The 19892-nt window shown below is 45.2% G+C and overlaps 1 protein-coding gene across 1 annotated transcript in view; it reads left to right on the forward strand.

Annotated features, from left to right (window-relative positions):
- The window catches only part of RGS6 (regulator of G protein signaling 6), a 595776-nt gene that overhangs the window by 527322 nt on the left and 48562 nt on the right, over positions 1-19892 (forward strand). The window contains exons 14-15 of the mRNA XM_042943677.1: positions 7977-8087; positions 19284-19409. Of these exons, the coding sequence (XP_042799611.1) occupies positions 7977-8087; positions 19284-19409 (237 nt within the window). The remainder of the gene's footprint in view (positions 1-7976; positions 8088-19283; positions 19410-19892) is intronic.

A 19892-nucleotide genomic window follows, 5' to 3' on the forward strand; every position in this document is an offset into this window, starting at 1 on the left:
CTGGGAAGGCCGGCAATGCCACTAGGCTCTAGAGTAGCTGCAACCAGGGCCTTGAACACTCCCGAGACCCCTTCTTCGTCTCTTGTCCTGTTCCACTTTCCGCATTGGCCTCCTCCTCTTTCATCACAGACAGGTATTCAGAAACAGCACTGCCTCCAGCCCCTGAACTTTGTAACTGCGGTTTCTACTGCGGAAGCTGGAGAAGGATTAACCCAGCGTCGGTCAGCAAGGTGTCCATTCCTGGACAGATCAACCGTAGCCAGGAGCAGGGTTTGTTAGTACATGGAACCCCCTAACGCAGCGCTGGGCGCACGTTGGGGTGCAATTTCCAGGAGGCGAGGAGAACTGAGCAAGACCCCAGAGATGTCTTCTGTGCTAGTTTGCCCATTCTGGAGGGCTTCTCACCGCCCAGGATTCCCAGCTCCTTTACTCACACCCCAAGAGGCACAGCACAAGGGTCAACACAACCAAGTCCACTCACTGCATTCCTGGAAGCCACTTCTGCCTCCATTTGTACCTCTTTTTACACCTGAGAAATGACGTTGCATGACCTACGTGCAGATCCTGAGGCCTTTTATTCTCTCTGCGTGAAGCTCAGTTTTTATCCTGTGTAGCCAACCCTTTGTTTCTTTCTGCCGTATCTCACTTTGGGAGAATTAGCTCCTAAGCATAAGGCACGTCCGACCCGGATGAGAGGCAGCAGGGACCAGACGAGCAGTGCTTGCTCGCACGCACTCCTTGGGCTGTTTCTGGCCAGTCTCGTGGTGTTGAGAAGCATAGGGAAGAGGCCCTCTTCCGTCTCTTCCTGGTGTGGGCTGTTTTCCCACCTCCTCTCCATCCTCTGCCACCCCAATGATGGAGTTAACCCTCTTTGCCATTCTCCCTGGGAAGGATCAACCCCCACAAGAGTTAGGAGAAGAGTTAAGGCAACACACTACTAAGAGCCAAAGCCGCTCACAGGAACCTCCAAGAGAAGGCACTTTGCTATCTCCTGTCTCCCATGCAGCCATGATGGCAAACGGGACAAGCGAGCAAGCATAGATTCATGAACGCGGAGTTTATTTGCATAGGTTGTATCAGTGACAGTGCAATAAAACACATTGGTGCCATTCCTAAAAAGTCCACGCAAGCCTCAGACACACCGTTTACCTACCACCACACCCTCTGTTAGATGACTTCATTTTCAACCTTCTGCACAAGTTCCTCTCAAATTACACCTGTGGAAGACAGAATAATGGTTCCTCAAAGATGGCCACGTCCTAATCCCCAAAACCTGTAACTATGTTAGGTTATATGGCAAAGGGGGATTACGTTTGCAGATGGAATTAAGGTGACTAATCAGTTGACCTAACATAAGGGGATTACCCTGGATTATCCAGGGGGGCCAGTGTAACAGTCCTTGTTGTAGACAACGGAAGCAGAAGGGTCAGTGTCAGAGTGATACGATGTGAGCCAGCCTTGGCCAGGCATTGCTGGATTTGAAGAGGGAAGGGGACCAGGAGTCAAGGAGTGTGGGACGCCCCTACCAGGGGGAAAAGGCAAGGAAATGGGTTCTCTCCTCAAGCCTCCAGAAGGAACATGTTCCTGCTGACACCTTAATTTTAGTCCAGCAATGTCCATTTCAGACTTCCGATCCTTAGAAGTATAAGAGAATACATTTGCGCTTTATTTTTATCTTTTTAGTTTATTTATTTTGAGAGAGAAAGAATGAGTGGGGGAGAAGCAGAGAGAGACAGGGATAGAGAGAGAATCCCAAGCAGACTCCGCGCTGTCAGTGCAGGGCCTGACGTGGGGCTCAATCTCACAAAACTTCAGATCATGACCCGAACCCAAATCAGGAGTCAGACACTCAATAGACTGAGCCACCCAGAAACCCTACATTTGTGCTTTTTTTAAGCCACTAAGTATGTAGCAGTTTGTTACAGCAACTGTTAGAAATTCATATACCATCCAATCTCCCTTTCTCTTAGAATCTCAAGATCTTCCTTTCTAAAATGCCTTTAAAAATTTCTGAGTCTCTCACTGATCAGAAGGTCCTCATAAAGCCCTGTCTAATTCTAATTCTGATGATTCAGTCAGTACATCCCACTTCTACCAATATAATATAACATTTAAAATGCACATGACCAATTTTTACGGTTCTCTTTACAAAGCTTCCGACCGATTTTATTTATGCAGCTATAATTTAACAAAACAGCCGTTCCTCTTCTAATACAACAAATTCCCCTGCTGGCCAATGCTGCCCATCACTGGGGCTGGGGGACTAATTAGTGATCATGCGGATCTGAGCTCTCTGGCCTCAGTGCAGATTGTCCGGGCATTTCTGTAGGAAGTTCTTACCCCTCTCTTCTCGTGTTCTTCCACTTATATCCAGGGTCCTGTTCAAACCCTGTGCTCTGAGAAGGCACAGTGTGGGGCTAGGCCCTTGGAACAACTTCATTCACACTTTTTTAATAAAATGTTTGATTTTGAGAGAGAGAGAGAGAGAGAGAGAGAGCAGGGGAGGGACAGAGAGAGAGGGGGACAGGGGATCTGAATCAGGCTCCATGCTGACAGCAGAGACCCCAATGCAGGGCCCGAACTCATGAACCGTGAGATCCAGACCTGAACTGAAGTTGGACCCTTAACCGACTGAGCCGCCCTGGTGCCCCAACTTCATTCACACTTAATGCCTGTTACATAGTCATGTCTCGTGCTCTTAACTTGAGTGGTTACACATCCCTCCTTAGGTTCTCAACCACTTCTCTTGAACCAACATCACCATTAAATCTCACCACCTCTCCTCCACACTCTGAAGATATCCCCAGATTTCTCTAAAAGAGACTTGACTGTGAGCCTGTGTTTCATTACCACTCGCTTCCTCCTGGCTGCTCTCTGGCCTTGTGGGGTCCCACTGCCTCAGGCTGGTCAGCAGACAGCTGTCCTTCTTGCCTTCCTGCAATAACAGGCCACCAACAGGCAGGCTCCCCAAGTGCCTAGGTCCTCAGAATTCTCACCCCAGCCTCTCCTGAGCCTCCCTTGCTTCTCCTGGCCCCAGGCACTTCTGCTGGGCTTCATCTGGGAACCTAGGTGTGACATGTCCCCTTCGACCTGCCTTCGCAGGTCATAGGTGTGGCCATGTGGACAGTCTAATAAAACAAGCTAGAGAGGTGGCTGGTAAAACCTCCACCCTGTCTTCCAGAAATCTGAGCAAGAGTAAGGAAGGGAGGGGAGGAAATTTCGTTTTTCCATCCCTATGTGTTACTTGAGGGAAATCCATTTCTGGTTTAAAAATAAAATCCCCCAAAACTTGTAATTAGCTAGTTAGAAGACCCCCCCACAACCACCACCTTTGTCTTGGGCTGCTCAGGTAGTTGTCTTTGATTTGAGATCAGGGCCACCAGAGGCTGAGGTCATTGAAAAGGCCAGGGGGCAGACATGCTGGGAGGGCAAAGTTGGTCACCGCTGAAGAGAGGCCCATAGACTACACCCACCATCTCAAATTCTGAGAATGCTGTGGATGCCCAAATATGTCATAATCAGGAAAGCCCCCGATGCCTCATCATGACTCAGACACATCTCACATGGACCGTCGTCCCTCAAACAGGACCGAGGTTACCAGCTGCTGGTGCGAAGGAGTCAGGTGGCCAAGTGTGCCCTTTCCGTCCTCACGCCTAGATTCCTTCATGTTCCCTGCAGTGGGTTGAATAGTGGCCCCCAAAAGGGTATGTGCAAGTCCTCATCCACGGAAGCTGTGAACATGACTTATGTGGGACGAGCCTTTGCAAATGTAAATTAAGGATCTGGAGATGAAATCATCCTGGATTATCCCGGTGGGCCCTAAACCCAAGGACAAGTAAGGAAGAGAAGGGGAGAAGACCCAGACACAGAGGAAAAGTCATGTGAGGACAGAGGCAGAGATTGGAGTTAGGCATCCACAAGCCAAGGAGTGCCTGGAACCACTGAAAGAGGCAAGGAAGGATTACTCCTCTTGAGCCTCCAGAGGGAGCATAGACTTGCTGATACCTTGACTGCAGTCTTCTGAACTCCAGAAGTAAGAAAGACTTCTGTCATTTCAAGCCACCAAGTTTGTGGGCATTTGTTACAGCAGCCCCGGGAAACTAATATGTACCTTAATGTGCAACCCATCTCTTTCAGAAAGAAAGGAATTAGCCCACGGGACCAAGGGACAACTCCCTGTGGGGCTGTCACAGCACCGACTTGTAGTGTGACCTTTCCTGCCACAGTGCCGCCCTAGGGCCTTAGGATGAAGGCTTGCCTGGGCACAAGGCCTACCTTGTACTCCTACAAGGACAACGTGCCTCCACTGCAAATGCTGGTTGCAATCACATAGCCTACATTTGCAGAAGATTTGGAAGATTCTTTTGAAATGCTTTTCCACTTTTTATCCAATGGTCCTGAGTGCTCCACAAAGCCATTGAGTACCATGGTGAACTTGACAAAGAAAGATCCCTTAAATGGCTCACTTGTAATTAGCTAGTTAGAAGACCTTTCTGTATTCCTGAAATATTCCAAAATTTACTAAAAAAAAAAAAAAGAAGGTGGCTGGGGACAGAGTGAAGAACATCATAATCTACGTGTTAAGAGTATGAGTATCATAACAAAGTGAACCCGATTGCCCTACAAAAGTCTGGTCTTGGCTCTTAAAGTCATTGGAGACCATGGAAGGAAAAAATGAAGCATGGGGCTAACCCAGAGAAATGGGTAGAGTCTGTCTCTGGATCTTTGGATCCCTAGATCCCTGCCCCACTAGGAGACCGTCTCTCCCACTTGCTACCACCACAGGAGATGGGCGGCTTATTCTCTAAAGAAATTGAATCACATCAGCTCAGAATTCAGGCACATCACATTGTAAAGGGCCCACTGAAAACTAGTGATTTAATGGAAGATCTACATACTGAACAGTGGAACCCTCCAACCGTCCTCTGCCTGGTTCTTCACCCTCCAGGAGCCAGAGGTATACACCCACAGGCAAAAGATTAGAAAACTACAACCTGTGGGCCACATCTTCTCCACGCTACTGTTTTCACAAGTAAAGTTTTATTGGAATACGGTCACATGCATTCATTCCTGAATTATCGATGACTGCTTTTTACTGCAACAGAAGAGCTGAGGAGTTGTAATGGACCCATCTGGCCTGTAAAACCTAAAATATTTGCTTTGTCTTACAGAAAATGTTTACTCACCGTTGCTCTAGAGAAAAATCAATGTCCCCAAAGAAAAGGCCCCAAATCCCTCATTGGGAGCTCTAGTGAAAAGACTGGTGAGCTGCCGTGATCTGTCAACGAAGCCCTATCCACGCACACACTGAGCCTCCAAGCAGGTTTTAGTATCTCGCTCTTAAACACAAGTGGATGCCCAGAGATTTTCCAGACACTCAAGGGAAACCCCAATGTGAGGGAGTATGAGGCAAACAAAGAGCAAAACGGACTTGGAGGAACCAAAAACTATTCAAGAAACAGAAAATAAAAATACATAATTAATATCCTCAGAAATATTAATGTCAGATATCAGAATATTTTATGCATAAATCAAAAATTAGATCCTGTGATAAATAAAAGTGAGCTCTGGAAGCTTAAGAAAGTGATAGCCCAGGGGCACCTGGGTGGCTCAGTCAGTTAAGCGTCCAACTTCAGCTCAGGTCATGATCTCGTGGTTTGTGAATTTGAGCCCCACCTCGGGCTCTGTGCTGACAGCTCAGAGCCTGGAGCCTGCTTTGGATTCTGTGTTTCCCTCTCTCTATATCCCTCCCTGACTAGTGCTCTGTCTCTCGCTGTCTCTCAAAAATAATAAATATAAAAAGAAAAAAGAAAGTGATAGCCCAAATTTTTAAAAAGTAAATAAATAACAAGATGGGAAGAACCATCAAACTAAAAAGACAAAAAGATGAAAAACGGCAGGGCAAATTTAGGAAAATTAGATTATCAATCCAGAAGGTCCAATATCCAACTAGAGAGAATTATAGAAAGAGGGAACAGAAGAAATGAAGGTATGAAATTAACAAAGAAATAATACTTCTGGGAAATATTTTTTTATCCATTGCACGTTGTACCAAGCACAATAAATAAAAAACACCAGCAAAAGCCAGGGTGAAATTTCAGGGCACTGTAGCAATAAAGAGAAGATGCTGTTTCCAGAGAGGAAAGAAACTAAGCAAAAGAACAAGAATCAAACTGGATCCACACTTCTCAGCGGTAACACTGGATGCCAAAAATACAGTAGAGCAACGCCTTCAGAATTCTGAAGGAAAATGATTTTTAACCTGGGGTTCTAGGTCCAGCACTATCTGCCAAGTATAAAGATAAAATAAAAATATTTTTAGACCTGCCAGGACTTGAAATAGTTAGCTTCTATGCATCCTTTCTTAGGAAACCACTAAAGGAGTATCTCAGCACAACCAGAGAGTAAAACCAGTAGACGGACATAAAGTCCAGGAAGCAAAGCACAGACAGAAGTCAGGGACGTCCCAGGAGGGTGATTTTACATCAAGTGTGTAGAGCAAACAGTCCAGACTGGAGAAAGAGGACTCCAGACTTTGGAGAGAGGACCTCCGGGAGATAGGGAGACAGAACTGAACAAGAATTGGCTAAGGTGTTTAAGATGTGGGAAAATTGGGGGCACCTGGGTGGCTCAGTCGGTTAAGTGTCTGACTTCGGCTCAGGTCACGATCTCATGGTTTGTGAGTCTGAGCCCCACGTCGGGATCCCTGCTGTCAGCATAGAACCTGCTTCAGATCTTCTGTCCCCCCTCTCTCTCTGCTCCTCCCCCACTCATTCTCTCTCTCTCTTTCAAATAAATAAACTTAAACAAAATATATGTGGAAAAATTGTTGCTAGGTGTTTTACAGATTTGTTAGAACATTTGGAAAGGGTGGTATGCTACTTAGCAGGAAACAATTTATATCTAGTTTAATAATGTGGACACTGACGATTGATTTCACAAAAATTATTATACGTCTCTTAGGAGGATCGTGGGAGGAAGTGTGGGGGGAGTCGGGGACTGGCGAAGAGAGTTAAATCCTCATCTAAAATTGATAATCAAGGGGCAGCTGGGTGGCTCAGTCGGTGAAGCACCCGATTCTCGGTTTCAGCTCAGGTCATGATCTCACAGTTTCGAGAGTTCAAGCCCCGCGTTGGGCTCTGTGCTGACGGTGCAGAGCCTACTTAAGATTCTCTCTCTTCTCCCTCTCTCTCTCTCTCTCTGCCCCTCCCTTGCTCATGCTGTCTCTGTATCTCTCTAAAAAAATAAATAAACTTAAAAAAAATTTTAAATAAAAAAATTGACAATCAAGAACAACTATAAAAACACAATTTAGAAATACACAGGTAAATGCTAAAGGAAACAGAAGAGTAGAAAGCAGATGTCTCTGTGAGCAGAGAGTGTGTGTTGTTGTGTGTGTGAAATCATTTTGTACTATTTTATTGTTTTAACCACGCCTTTTGATGCAATGCAAATTTCATTCGAAAAGATAATGTGGCCGTTTACAGTATAACCGGAAAAACTAAGCTGCTTTGTGGATATAATGCTTATAATGCATTACCTCCTTATGGTCAGTCAGGATTTTAGTCTTTGTCGTACGGAAGTCTCCCAGTTGGGAACCCTTGACTGGCAGCCTGGACGGATTTGAGTGTCCTTGGCGTGACCCAGATGCCCCGAGATCCCTAGTCTCCGTGAGAGGGTGATACACACGCAGGTTTGGACCTGTGTATCAGTCAGGCTTGCGCCACCAGCGAGGGGTGCACCAGGGTCCAGGTAAAGAGTAACGTGGGGAAAAGATATAAAATGTGTACGTACGACAGCAGGAATGCAAAAACCAATACGTTCCTCATGAGAAGAGAACAAGCATAAATAGAAACAGCTCGATTTGTCATTTTCCCTTTAACTTGGAATCCTATAAAGACAGTTACAACGTTTGTGTAAAAATGCAAGTTTTTATGGAAAACAGTGGCGTACTTTGCTTTGCTTCCCTCCCGCAGCTTAATTGCTTACACAGAACAGTATGTGGAATACGATCCATTGATCACGCCGGCCGAGCCGTCCAATCCCTGGATCAGCGACGATATCACTTTATGGGACATAGAGATGAGGTAAAAAAAAAAAAAAAAAAAAATGTTTCAATGTTCGAGAAAGAAAGAGATGTGGGGAAAAATTCATGAGATGGTGAAATTACATTATTTCCTACCTTAATTTGACGCTTTTTTATCACTAGAACAGAAACCCCTCAAGTTACCTCCTGACTACGTTCGGCTCAGACGTGGTTCTACCCCCCTATACCTTTGGTTTATACGTGGATCCTTAGTGGCTTCCTCTGACCTTTCTCTGACCCTTTAGTGGCTTCCTCTGACCTTTCTCTGACCCTTTAGTGGCTTCCTCTGACCTTTCTCTGACCCTTTAGTGGCTTCCTCTGACCTTTCTCTGACCCTTTAGTGGCTTCCTCTGACCTTTCTCTGACCCTTTAGTGGCTTCCTCTGACCTTCCTCTGACCCTTTAGTGGCTTCCTCTGACCTTTCTCTGACCCTTTAGTGGCTTCCTCTGACCTTTCTCTGACCCTTTGGATGCCATGATAACAGGGACAGTCCTTCACATTTCCTAGTTCTCATTGCTGGAGGGAAAAAAATTCTGTGGGCCAATTTGTTTATATATGTGCAGAAACAACACTAATAATAATAGGTAGCGCATACTTGGCCCTGGCCACCGAGTAAGTGTCCCATGTGGAGTCCCCACGACCAGTAAATATTATTATTCTCATCATTGAACAGATGAGGAAACTGAGGCACAGAGGAGTTCATGAACTTGCTCGAGGTCACACAGCGAGCCGGTAGCAGAGTTAGGGTTAGAACCCAGCTCGAGAGCTGTGGTTTTCATCGCTCTGCTCTTCAGGAGTAACCGGAAGTAACCCTCTGCCCATGAGGGAGGCTGGTGCCTGTACTTTAACAGCCGAGGAGCCGAAGCCCGGAGGGACTTGGACCAGCGTCACAATCACAGAGGGAAACACGCACACGTTCAGTGTGGGGGTGCCTGTGCAGCCTCCGCCCCTCAGCTAGCAGACTTTTTATTTCATTTTTCATTTCTTTGCATCTCCCTCATTCGCTTTCACTCTTGCCCTTTTTCTGCCTTCTTTTCTTGAAATGAAAAAAAAAACTTAAAAAAAGTAACAAAAGTCTCTTATTACTTTCATATTTTGCTTATTATAAAAAGCCCCAACTATTCAGATGTGCATAACGAAGAAAATTCTCTCTCCCTCCTATCCAATCTCATTGTCCAGAAAGAGTCTTTGTTTATAGTCTGATGCCGTGGTTCCCAAACTGCCCCATGGCAGGGAATTCACAGGGTTAGCCCGGGATATTCTGGATCTTTGAGGGAAGCGCTGTGGCGTTTGACTTGTGTCAGATACTGCATAAAGCACCAACTTAAGGTACTTCGCCATTTCCAACATTTCACATTACATTCCTTTCAGCGCTGTCGTATCTTTGCAAATCTGGGTTGTCAGGGCAGTTGCTACGATAAAAAGCAAGTACTTTGCAAAAACCAAAATGGAACAGAAAATGAGTACGGTGGGGTCCAGTCGGATTCCAGAGTTTGAGATAACGTGCAGTGTCCATCAGGCACACATTGTGGCTATTTAAGAATTGTGGTTATTTAAGAAAACATTATTTTTTCTTTCAATGTATAGGTACTTTACAGCTACTAAGGTTTTAGGACATAAATATATATTAAGTCCTTTGGACCTGACTGTTTAATAAACAAAGCTGTTACGTACTTTTTTTTTTTTTTTTTGGCCCAGGGGCACCGTGAAAAAGTCACTGACACACTAAAAGTACCATGGACTCAGGAAGTTTGGAAACCTTTGATTTAGGGTCTAAAACCTTTGATTTAGATTTATATATATATAGTATCCTATTCTTTTGCATAAATGGATTCATTACATGTACCTTGTCCCATAATTTTTAAATGAATATATCATGGTGATCTTTCTCTGTAAATGCATATAACTCCACCTTATACTCTTTAATAACTACATAGTGAGTGCACCCTTGTATGAGTAGAGTGTAATGTATTTAACCAACCCCTAGGTCATAAATATTAAAGTTATTATCTTTTTTTTTTTTTTTTTTTTTTTTTTTTTTTGCTGCTGTAAACAACGATGCAAGGAACATCCTCCCACACAAGTCCAATTATTACTTTAGGATAAATTTCCAGGAGTGAAACTGCTAGGACCGGCAGATATATTTTGGTTTGAGTTCACACAGCCGAATTCCTCGTGAGCAAAATTCTAACAAACCTTTCCCATGCCCAGAGCTTAAAAGTGTCCACTTTCCACATCCTCACCATCCCAGGCATCATCAATCTTTGTCACCTTTGCAAGTGCGTTAAGCTAAAATAAAAATCTCATTGCTTTTTCATTTCTTTGAGAATCCTGTCTCATGGTCATTTGGTACTCATTTTCCTCTTGTGACTTGACTGTTTTGGGTTCTGTGCTCACTTGTCTCTGTGTTTTGCTTTGGACATTGGGATATCAAATGATTACATTTACTTGGATCATATGTATTTTATCTTTTACCTGATATTTTATGTTTTCTGGATCTTGTTCTTTTTGTTTCTTTTCCTCTTCCCTGATTTTTGCTTTATGAGTCAAATTTTGTGTTAGCTTTTGTTACTCTAGTTTCTATTCCAGTCATATTTACTTTTAAATCTTTAATTAAAAATGGCATCAATTCATACAAATAACATTAAAGTGTGTAAAGTAAAAAATAGAAGGGGCGCCTGGGTGGTTCAGTCGGTTAAGGGTCTGGCTTCGGGTCAGGTCATGATCTCAGGGTTCGTGGGTTCGAGCCCTGCTTTGGGCTCTGTTCTGACAGCTCAGAGCCAAGAACCTGCTTTGGATTCTGTGTCTCCTCTCTCTCTGCCCGCCACCCCCCCCCACCCCCACTCACACTTTATCTCTCTCTCAAAAATAAACATTAATTTTTTTTAATTAAAAAAAATAAATTTCCCTTTGCCTCTTCCAAATCCCATTCTTCTTGATAGGTGTCTTAACCTGGTACATTGTAAACAAACATTTTGTGACTGATATTTATTTCTCTGTTAGCGTTAAAAGAAATGTAGTTTGTAGATGAGTATCTTCTTTCTAATAGTTCTGACGTGCCCTAGGTCATCCCTTCTAATCTGATCCACTGCCAGAAATTCTAATTCTAATCTCTTCTAGTCTTTTTTTAACTCAAGGTATTTTCTCTCCTTTTATTTATTTATTTATTTATTTATTTTTTAATCACTACTCTTTTTTCTGTTCTATCCTCTCTTTCCAGGAAATCCTTTTGTAGAAATTCTGAGCCTCTGAGATGGGGCAGCCATATTATTTCAAAACAAAACAAAACAAACAAACAAAAACCACAATGCCCAATCCCCTCCCTAACCCAATTAATTTCCGGCAGTGGGGCATTGGTTTGTTGTTTGTTTTTAATGTGTCCGAGTGATTCTAAAGTGTAGCCCTGATCCAGACAGACCAGATAGCAGCTGGTGAGGACTTCCTCGGCAGCTGTGGGGTCCGTGGTTCTCAAAGCACAGGGTATAGCAGAAGCACCTGGAATGCTCATTAAGAAGACAGATGCCCCAGGGTGGTTCTGGGTTTATTTTTAGCAAGTGTTCTAGACGATTCTGCGGCCCAGCAGTTTGAGAACTTCCCGTGTGGTTTGCGGAGTCCCCACCTCTCTCCCCACCCCCTCCCCTGCCCCCTGCAGGCTCTCCTCTGAGCAGTTCACATGACTATAGGGCTTCACCTGAGAGTGTTAGTGAGGAGCCATAGGTCAGTCAGCACGGACCCCTATGAGCCCTGGCCATGTGGGCCAAGAGCAGACTGAAAGACCGGGTCCCTCTCAGAGCGACACGGGTGGTAAAGCTCCAATTTCCCTTAGCGTGACATCCACACAAGCCAGGTGCTCCGCTCTGTCTCAGATCCTGACGGCGTTTCTGAAATTCTGCAGTTTCCTCTCCATGGTGTTCCCAATAGGTCCACTCTTCTCCCTTCTGCTGAGGGGTCTTAGGGAACAATCCGGTTAGATTGCAGAAGCCAGTGAAAAGTAGGGGGAAAGCAGGAGTGTCTTTAGAAGTCTCCCTGCTTTGCTGAGATGCTTTTTCCCTCTATTATTAGCTCTTCGCCCCTCGATTACAGAGGCACTACTCTCTGGTTTTGTTACCCGTATTAAGACCTGGCCAGGAAATACTCCCCATGTGCTGAGGAGACCCTCTCCTCCATAGGGACCCTTTGTTCCATATTTCTGAGTGTCTTCCATATGTCCCCTGGCCAGTGCCCACCAGCTGCCTCTGCTTCCAGTCCTGCTGCTCAGAGCTTGGGGGTTTCCCAGGCTTCTGTTGGGGATGTAGCTAATTTCTTTTCAGATGACCCTGGAATCGTAAGTGGTTCCCAATCAGGTGACACCAGTTCAGTCCATCTGCTTCGTACCTTCCAAAAATTTCTCAGTTTTATCACCCGCTGATAGCCAACGTCTGTGCCTCTACATACTGCGGATTTGTTTGTTTTCTTTTTAATTATATTTTACTGAACTCCAGACTCTTGCCTGTCCCTTCTGCCTGGACCACTTCCTCAGAACCTCTCATGGCTGGTTTCACTTCTCAGTCAGCATGGGTGTCCCTTCATCAGAAAGGTCTTCTGTGATCAGTCACCCTGAGTGATCACCCCATCCATCCAGCTCTTCTCCACCACATCCTCCCCCTGGTTCTCTTTCTAGTTAGGACTTAACTAGGACTATGTCTGACACATAGTAGGCATTCAAAACACATAAGTTGGATGGAAGACAGATGAAGGAGTGACTATTTCTCTGATCATTTCATTGGTATTTGGGAATTAGAGAGGTAGGTACATAAACATAATTCACCATAAGGACACTGGGATTTCCCCCTTCTTTCTGTAAAGACAGCAACAAAGTATATGATCATTCGGGGAAGTGGTGGTCACCTGACCTGTTAGTTTATCCCAACCTGTCAGCACTTTGTCCCCAAGGGAATGCTATCTGCTCCTACAACTAGTACTCTTGTTCTGGTCTTATCGCTTAGGTTTCTACTCTAATCAGAATGCCTAAGACACCTAAGGCATTCTGTGTACATTCAAACAGAGTCAAGTGATTTAGATACAAGTGAAAATAAAGAGAAGCTGTGAGACCCTTTCTTCTCCCAGCAGGACATTCCTACCCACTCAGATGCAGGCAGTGGTTAGGAACCTACCTTTGGAGAAGCACAGAGTCTGGGATCAGTGCCAACCTCCTGCTTCAGCCTAGAGATGGTCCCTGCTCATGACACAAAGCCTTAAGATAACCAGTAGAATAATCAAAGATCATTTTTTCTCAGTTTCAGCTTAATTCAATAAATATGAATTGAGAACTTACTGTGTGCTCAGTTCCAAACAAGAAGTTCTGTCAAGACTCAAATGTAGCAAGGTGCCTTAAACATGCCCTCCCATCTCCCAGACCAAGGATTCCTTCTCCTCTGGCAAAGGACATTGATAAGTCATTTGGGCATAAAATCAGGCTCTGAGGGCAGAGTTGTTGGCAGAGACTCAAACAACAAGGGGCAGGGCTTGTGACTTAAGGCAATGAGAAGAACGTATTTCTTGTAATTTTTGTTCCTGAGAGGGGAGACCTAAGCACAGTGAAAAGCAGGGAAGAGCAGAGTGATGGGAGAGACCAGGCCTCTGTGCAGGGCCAGGAAGAGCCCTAAGACCACAGCATCCAAGGACTTTGCAAACACAGGAATATCAAGTATGTGATGTTTTTTAATGTCTGCTGCTGGCTGGTGCAATATGTACCCCCTTCTCAAGACCCTTGAATCTCAGTAAAGGCTTCTACCCTCCCGAACATCTCATGGGAAGGAGTTTTGGGGTGAAGATGGGTAGAGGCTTATGGAAGAGTCAAGGCAGCAGGTAAGAAAGCAGGACTCTCCTTGGGAGCTCAAGTTAGTCTGAGGCAGGCTTTGATTTCCACTGGGCCTGGGCAAAGGGCTGCAGGCAGGCTCATTACAGTGTCCAGGACAGACAAAGTCTGCATTCTACAGAGTTCAGCATACTCTCTCTGCCAAGTGGAGGTTACAGACGGCCCAGTGGAAGACAGAAACAGGACTTAACAAAATAAGTGGCAAGATGATGTAGGATAGGGCATGAATAATAGAAAATTGTGCTTTAATCCTTTTTCCTTCTCAGGCAAGCTATTAGATCTAGAAATCCAAGGATGAGAAAGCATCTATTCAGAGGGCAATTAAAGACTACCCTTTTAAGGATGAGCAAACTACACCTCAAGTCTATCTGATGGAAATTCTGAGAAATCAAGTTTAAAGAAAAGAGTGGTAGCCAGGGCTCATCATGGAGGAAAAATCAGCCAAAAGTTGCCAGATTGCAGTTGGAGAGAACCCTGTAGTCTAATTTTTTTTAATGTTTATTTATTTTTGAGAGAGAGAGAAAGAGACAGAGCATAAGAGGGGGAGGGGCAGAGAGAGAGGGAGACACAGAATCAGAGGCAGGCTCCAGGCTCTGAGCCATCAGCACAGATCCCGATGCGGGGCTCAAACTCACAAACTGAGAGATCATGACCTGAGCTGAAGTCGGACGCTTAACCAACTGAGCCACCCAGGTGCCCCGAGAACTCTGTAGTCTAAATACCATCAGGAGAGTGTCTCAGGGAGGTCTCTCAGAAATATTTCTGGTCATGTCATTAACCAGATAGTGGATCTAACAAAAACGTAGCATTGCCAGAATTGTGGTTCATAATTTACTCTCTCCACATGGTTTAGCTTTCTCTCTCTGCTGGGCATGAGTGAAGAGCTACAAGGAAACTGGTTTATCCTGCTTGGCCATAGTATCCGCTACCAGCCTGCCTGATCTGCTGAGTAGCAGCAACTGTCCCCAAGCTTCCTGTGCCCAGCAAGTCTGATAGAACTATTAGTCCAGGGTATTAGTCAAGTTTCTTCTCTGTGGTGGCCAGCCTCCAAATATGGCCCCATCCATGCCTTTCTTCATCTTATGCGTGGGTCACTTCTTACATCAAGATGGGATAGGTCCCTACTTTTTCACCTGGGCTGGTGTTGGTGCCTAATTTGACCAATAGAGTGTGGCAGAAGTAACATTCTGAGAATAGGTCATAAAGTAGCTCCGTGTCTCCTATCACAGTCATTCAAAACATTTGCTCCTGAGATACTCCTTCTTAGAACCCATTGGCCATGCTGTGAGAATGCCAGGCCACTGAAGAGGTCATGTCACCAACAGCCCCAGCTGAGCTCCTAGCCAACAACCAGTATCAACTGCCATGTGATGAGTTATCTTGAATGTGCAGCCCAATTGAGCCTTTCAATGACCCCACCCCCAACTTCCAGCTATAACTACTTGAGAGACCCCACGTGCAAATCACCTGGCTGAGCCCCAGTCAACCCAGGGGACAGAGAAAGAATAATCAATCACTGTTTTAAGCCAGAGTTTTAGGATGATTTGTCACAGAACAATACATACCTGGACCACTCCCCATCAGAGTACTCAGGACCCTCAGGCTACTCTAGGGGCATAAAATAAAATTGCCATCATTCTTTCAAAAGCCTTGACCCTAAAATGGCATCCTTGGATATTTGCTCTTTAAGGAACTGTCCTTTGTTTCATAATTTTTCTAAAGACTCAAAAGTCTTTTCAAGATGGCTTATGTTTTTCCCCAAATCTTAGTTTAGACCTCAAATGAGGGAAATGTAGTGGAAGGCAAGGTAGTAGGAAAAAAATAACAGGCTTTAGAAATAGGCAGGCCCATGTACCGATTCCAGACTGTGTGGCTTTGGGAAATCTAACCTCTCTTGATCTCTGGACACCTAAATACAAATATCCACCTCCCTGGCATATATTGAGATTGAATATAGATGGCTGCTTCCTCTGAACCTGTCTTTCTTGTTCTCAATGTGGGAGATTTCTACCATGCTCTTAGGTTGGGGGATCAGCTGGAATGAAAGATGGACTCCCTTGGAGAGCCACCTGTCTTTGCTCTATATTGGTTTGGGCTGCCCAGTGGGATGTAAGAATTTGGTAAGAATCAGTGGGCACAGAGCACCAATTAAAGAAAAGACATCCAGCTAGCAATTAGAAAATCCCATCAGGATAAGGACACATCACTCACATCACTATACACATTTTCTTATTGATTTCCGCTTAGTGTTGAACACTTGCTGTGTGAAAATGCTATGGTGAATACAAAGATGCATGAGACATGGTCTCTGCCCTCAAAGGGCTCACAAGGTAGCTGGAGAGACAGTGACATACCCTTGAAAGGCTAAATGATGATGCAAATGTATGTCATAAGGAAGCATCTCAAAACAATAGTTGGAAACAAAGGGGCTGTGAGTTCCATGAATTACTCGTTTGAGTTGGGCCGAGGGAAAGTTATTGTTCCAGTCACCTGGAGATGTTTTAATTTTCAAAATTATTTTATAACCAGAGCCCATTCAGTGGTAGCAACCTGTTCAAATCTGATCTTGAACCTTAAAGAGGATGATGCTTGGAAATACCCAAGTGCTGCAAGAAACACACATTGAAAGAAGCTGAGCCGAGAAGCTCTTAATAGAACAGATCCCAATAACCACATGTACTAAGGGGAAAAGGAGCAGATGTGGAGCCTCCACATGTAGAAGGAGGATTGTGAATAATGGATAGTTGAGGGAACCCAGATGTTGAATATTGTCACCCCAAAATGCATACCCGTCCCAGAACCTCCGAATATGATTTTATTTGAAAATAAGGCTATTTCAGATGCAGGCAGTTAAGAGGAGCTCAAACTGGAGTAGGTGGGCTCCTAATCCAGGATGCCTGGTATCTTTACAGAAAGAGAAAACAGACACAGACACACATGCACAGAGTGCATGCCACATGAAGATAAACACACAGGGAGAGCACCGCGTGAAGACTGGAGGCAGCGATTGGAGTGACGGAGGCAAGAATCCCCAAGTATTTCTGGCAACATCAGAAGCTGAGAGAAAAACACGAGACAAATTCTCCTCTAGAGCCTTCAGAGAGAAAGCCTGGCCCTGCCAACACCTTTGATTTTAGACTCCTAGCCTCCAGAAGTATGAGAGAATAAATTTCTGTTATTTTAAGGCACCCAGTTTGTTGGTAATTTCTTACGGCCACCCTAGGAAACTACGGTATCCAGGTGCCCTCTCTATAGACCACCTTATTTCTGCTGAAGTCTGACCTTGCAGCTCTCTGGATGTCCTCATCTGTGTCCTATGTCTCTGATGACGCATCTAACATGACAGTCCACGCTTCCTAGCCTGCCCCCAAAACGACCTTTCTCCCACCCATGATACCACCATGTAACCTGGTAGGATGAATGTGGACCCGCTGCGTGGGTACCAGAAAATGGTGACACTAGCCGTGTGTACACATGAGGCAGCCACTACAAAAATGGAGTGACTTTCTACACCCGGCTCTTGGGGAACAGCTTTCCATCAGGGTGAAGCTTCCACCAGCGCTACAAGTTTGGCAGGCAAAGAGCAAATGGTGGAGCCCGTTCCAGCTCACAGCATGACCCCGGCAGAAAGAGGCAACGTGCCGCGGTTCTCTGGGACTCACATCTGCTGCTAACCTCAACCTCAGGGGACTTCTCCATAAACAGTATTTTCTGTCCCCTGGCAAGCTAGCAAGTGTGATGGGTTCTGTGGCTTGAGTTCAAGAGAATCCAGGCTCTGTCTTCTTGTCTTGTTGTAAAAGGCCCGGCCTGGAACTTTGGAAGAGATGTTTCACAGAAGTCCCCAGGCTTGACCGGATGGGCTTGGTCTTTCCACTGTGACCCTGCTGGGTTAAGCCTGGCGGTACAGAGTTGTGCACAAGATTCTCCCAAGCCCCAAGCATACAATCTCAGAGTTGGAAGACGCTCCTGCTGGTGATTATGCCCAGCAGTGCAGAAATAGAAGGGTTGGGCTTGAATCACTTCGGTCCAGAGCTACGCCTTCCAATACAGTAGTCTTAGCTACATGTGGCCACTGAAGTGTGAACTTTAATGATTTAAAGTGAAATATAGTTTAAAATTCAGTTCGCCAGATCAATACTCCTCAAAGTTTGGTGTTTTTTTTAATTTTTATTTTTGAGAGGAAGAGAGAGAGAGAGAGAGAGCGAGCATGTGTGAGTGGGAGAGGGGCAGAGACAGAGGGGGAGACAGAGGATCCGTAGCAGGGTCTGTGCTGACATCAGCGAGCCCGATGTGGGGCTCGAACTCACGAACTGCAAGATCATGACCTGAGCTGAAGTTGGATGCTCAACTGAGGGAGCTGCCCAGGTGCCCTGCTCCTTAAAGTTGAATGAGCACTTAAATCACCCAGAGATCTTGTTGGGCTGAGGATTCTGAATCCACATGCCTGAGGTGCGGCCTGAGATTCCACTGCTGGTCCACAGGCCACTCCTTGCGTGGGCGGTTATAGCACGTGGCTTGCGAACTAGGACCCTATTGCTGCCTGAAGGGTCAGGCGAATAAATACACAAGTGAACTGCAAAAGGAAAGACAGAGCTGAAGGAAATGGTCTGAGGAAGATCACGTGGTTTGAGGAGGGTCACATGGGCGTGAGTCAGCACAGCGAGGTTAAGAGCTGCACTCTGGAGCCACACCATCCAGACTCGTCTTGACTCCATCACTTCCTAGTGTGTCCCTGGGCAAATGACCGCTAGACCTCAGTTTCTCTATCTGTATAATGGGGACAGTACCAGTACATTTTTCACAGAGCAGTAGTGAGGACTCTGTGAGTTAGCAGAGTTAAGACGCTCGAAACAATGCCCAAAACATCATAAACACGAAGCAGGTGGTTGTTAAATGAACACAACATTCTGCTTCCAGGCAAGTGACGAGGGTTTATCCCGATGCATTTCTGACCAAGGGTATGTCACTTGGATCTAAATAAGACTAAAAATGGTGGAGTTGAGAGTTGGGCTCTAACTGACCGCCATGGTCCAGAGAAGCCAAATAAATGGGGTTGTTTCATTTTCTGCAGACAGGAGCCACTTGGCGGATATCTTGGTGAGCCTCACCTACATGTTGCCCCTTGCAAATGCCTTCTCTCAAGAGACATTCTACTGTTGGCTCATGTTGAGTAAAAGTCTGCAACCGGACTTTGTACAGGTTTTATAGAATCTATCACTTAAATTTGAGACATTGCCCTTCGCCATGTGTCAGCAAAAGAGATTTGAGTTGTTAGAGGGAACAGGACACAGGTTTTTGCCTGGCATTGATCATTTTTTAAACCTTTGTTCTCCCCAAAAGCAAAGAGCCCAGCCAGCAGCGAGTCAAGAGATGGGGCTTCTCTTTCGACGAGGTATTGAAGGACCAGGTGGGGCGGGACCAGTTCCTAAGATTCCTGGAGTCCGAATTCAGCTCCGAAAACCTCAGGTAACTCTCTCGAAGTTGGGCGCGGTGTGTACAAAGAAATTTGCAGAATCAGTCTCTCTTTCTGCCTCCCTTTCTCAATGAAATGTGATGGTTCAAACTCAAAGTCCAGCTAATCTGTCTAAGGTTGAAATGGAGAAGGACAAGCTTGATGCGTCACTTGGGTATCACCATGCTAGCACTTTCCAAAACCAACATTTTTGTTCTTTAAATGCAAACATTTGTTCAAGTTACCGGAAACATGCCTGCAATAATAAGTAAATGATCAAATGGGTTTTATGACACTGTGCGTTAACTAAAACCAGAAAACCGTGGAGCTTCAGAGTGGAAAGGCACCTCAGAGAACCTCTCCTTCAAAACTTCTCAGTCTGGGGTCCTGAATACTCGACAAGCTAACCGGAAAACAAGAGACATCCCTGAGCTCACTTCAGAATTTCAAAAAGCCAAAGTAAATACCACTCAATACCTGGCGACATATCTGTAAAA

This window comes from Panthera leo, chromosome B3, assembly GCF_018350215.1.
Source record: "Panthera leo isolate Ple1 chromosome B3, P.leo_Ple1_pat1.1, whole genome shotgun sequence".
In the NCBI taxonomy this organism is placed as follows: Eukaryota; Metazoa; Chordata; class Mammalia; order Carnivora; family Felidae; genus Panthera; species Panthera leo.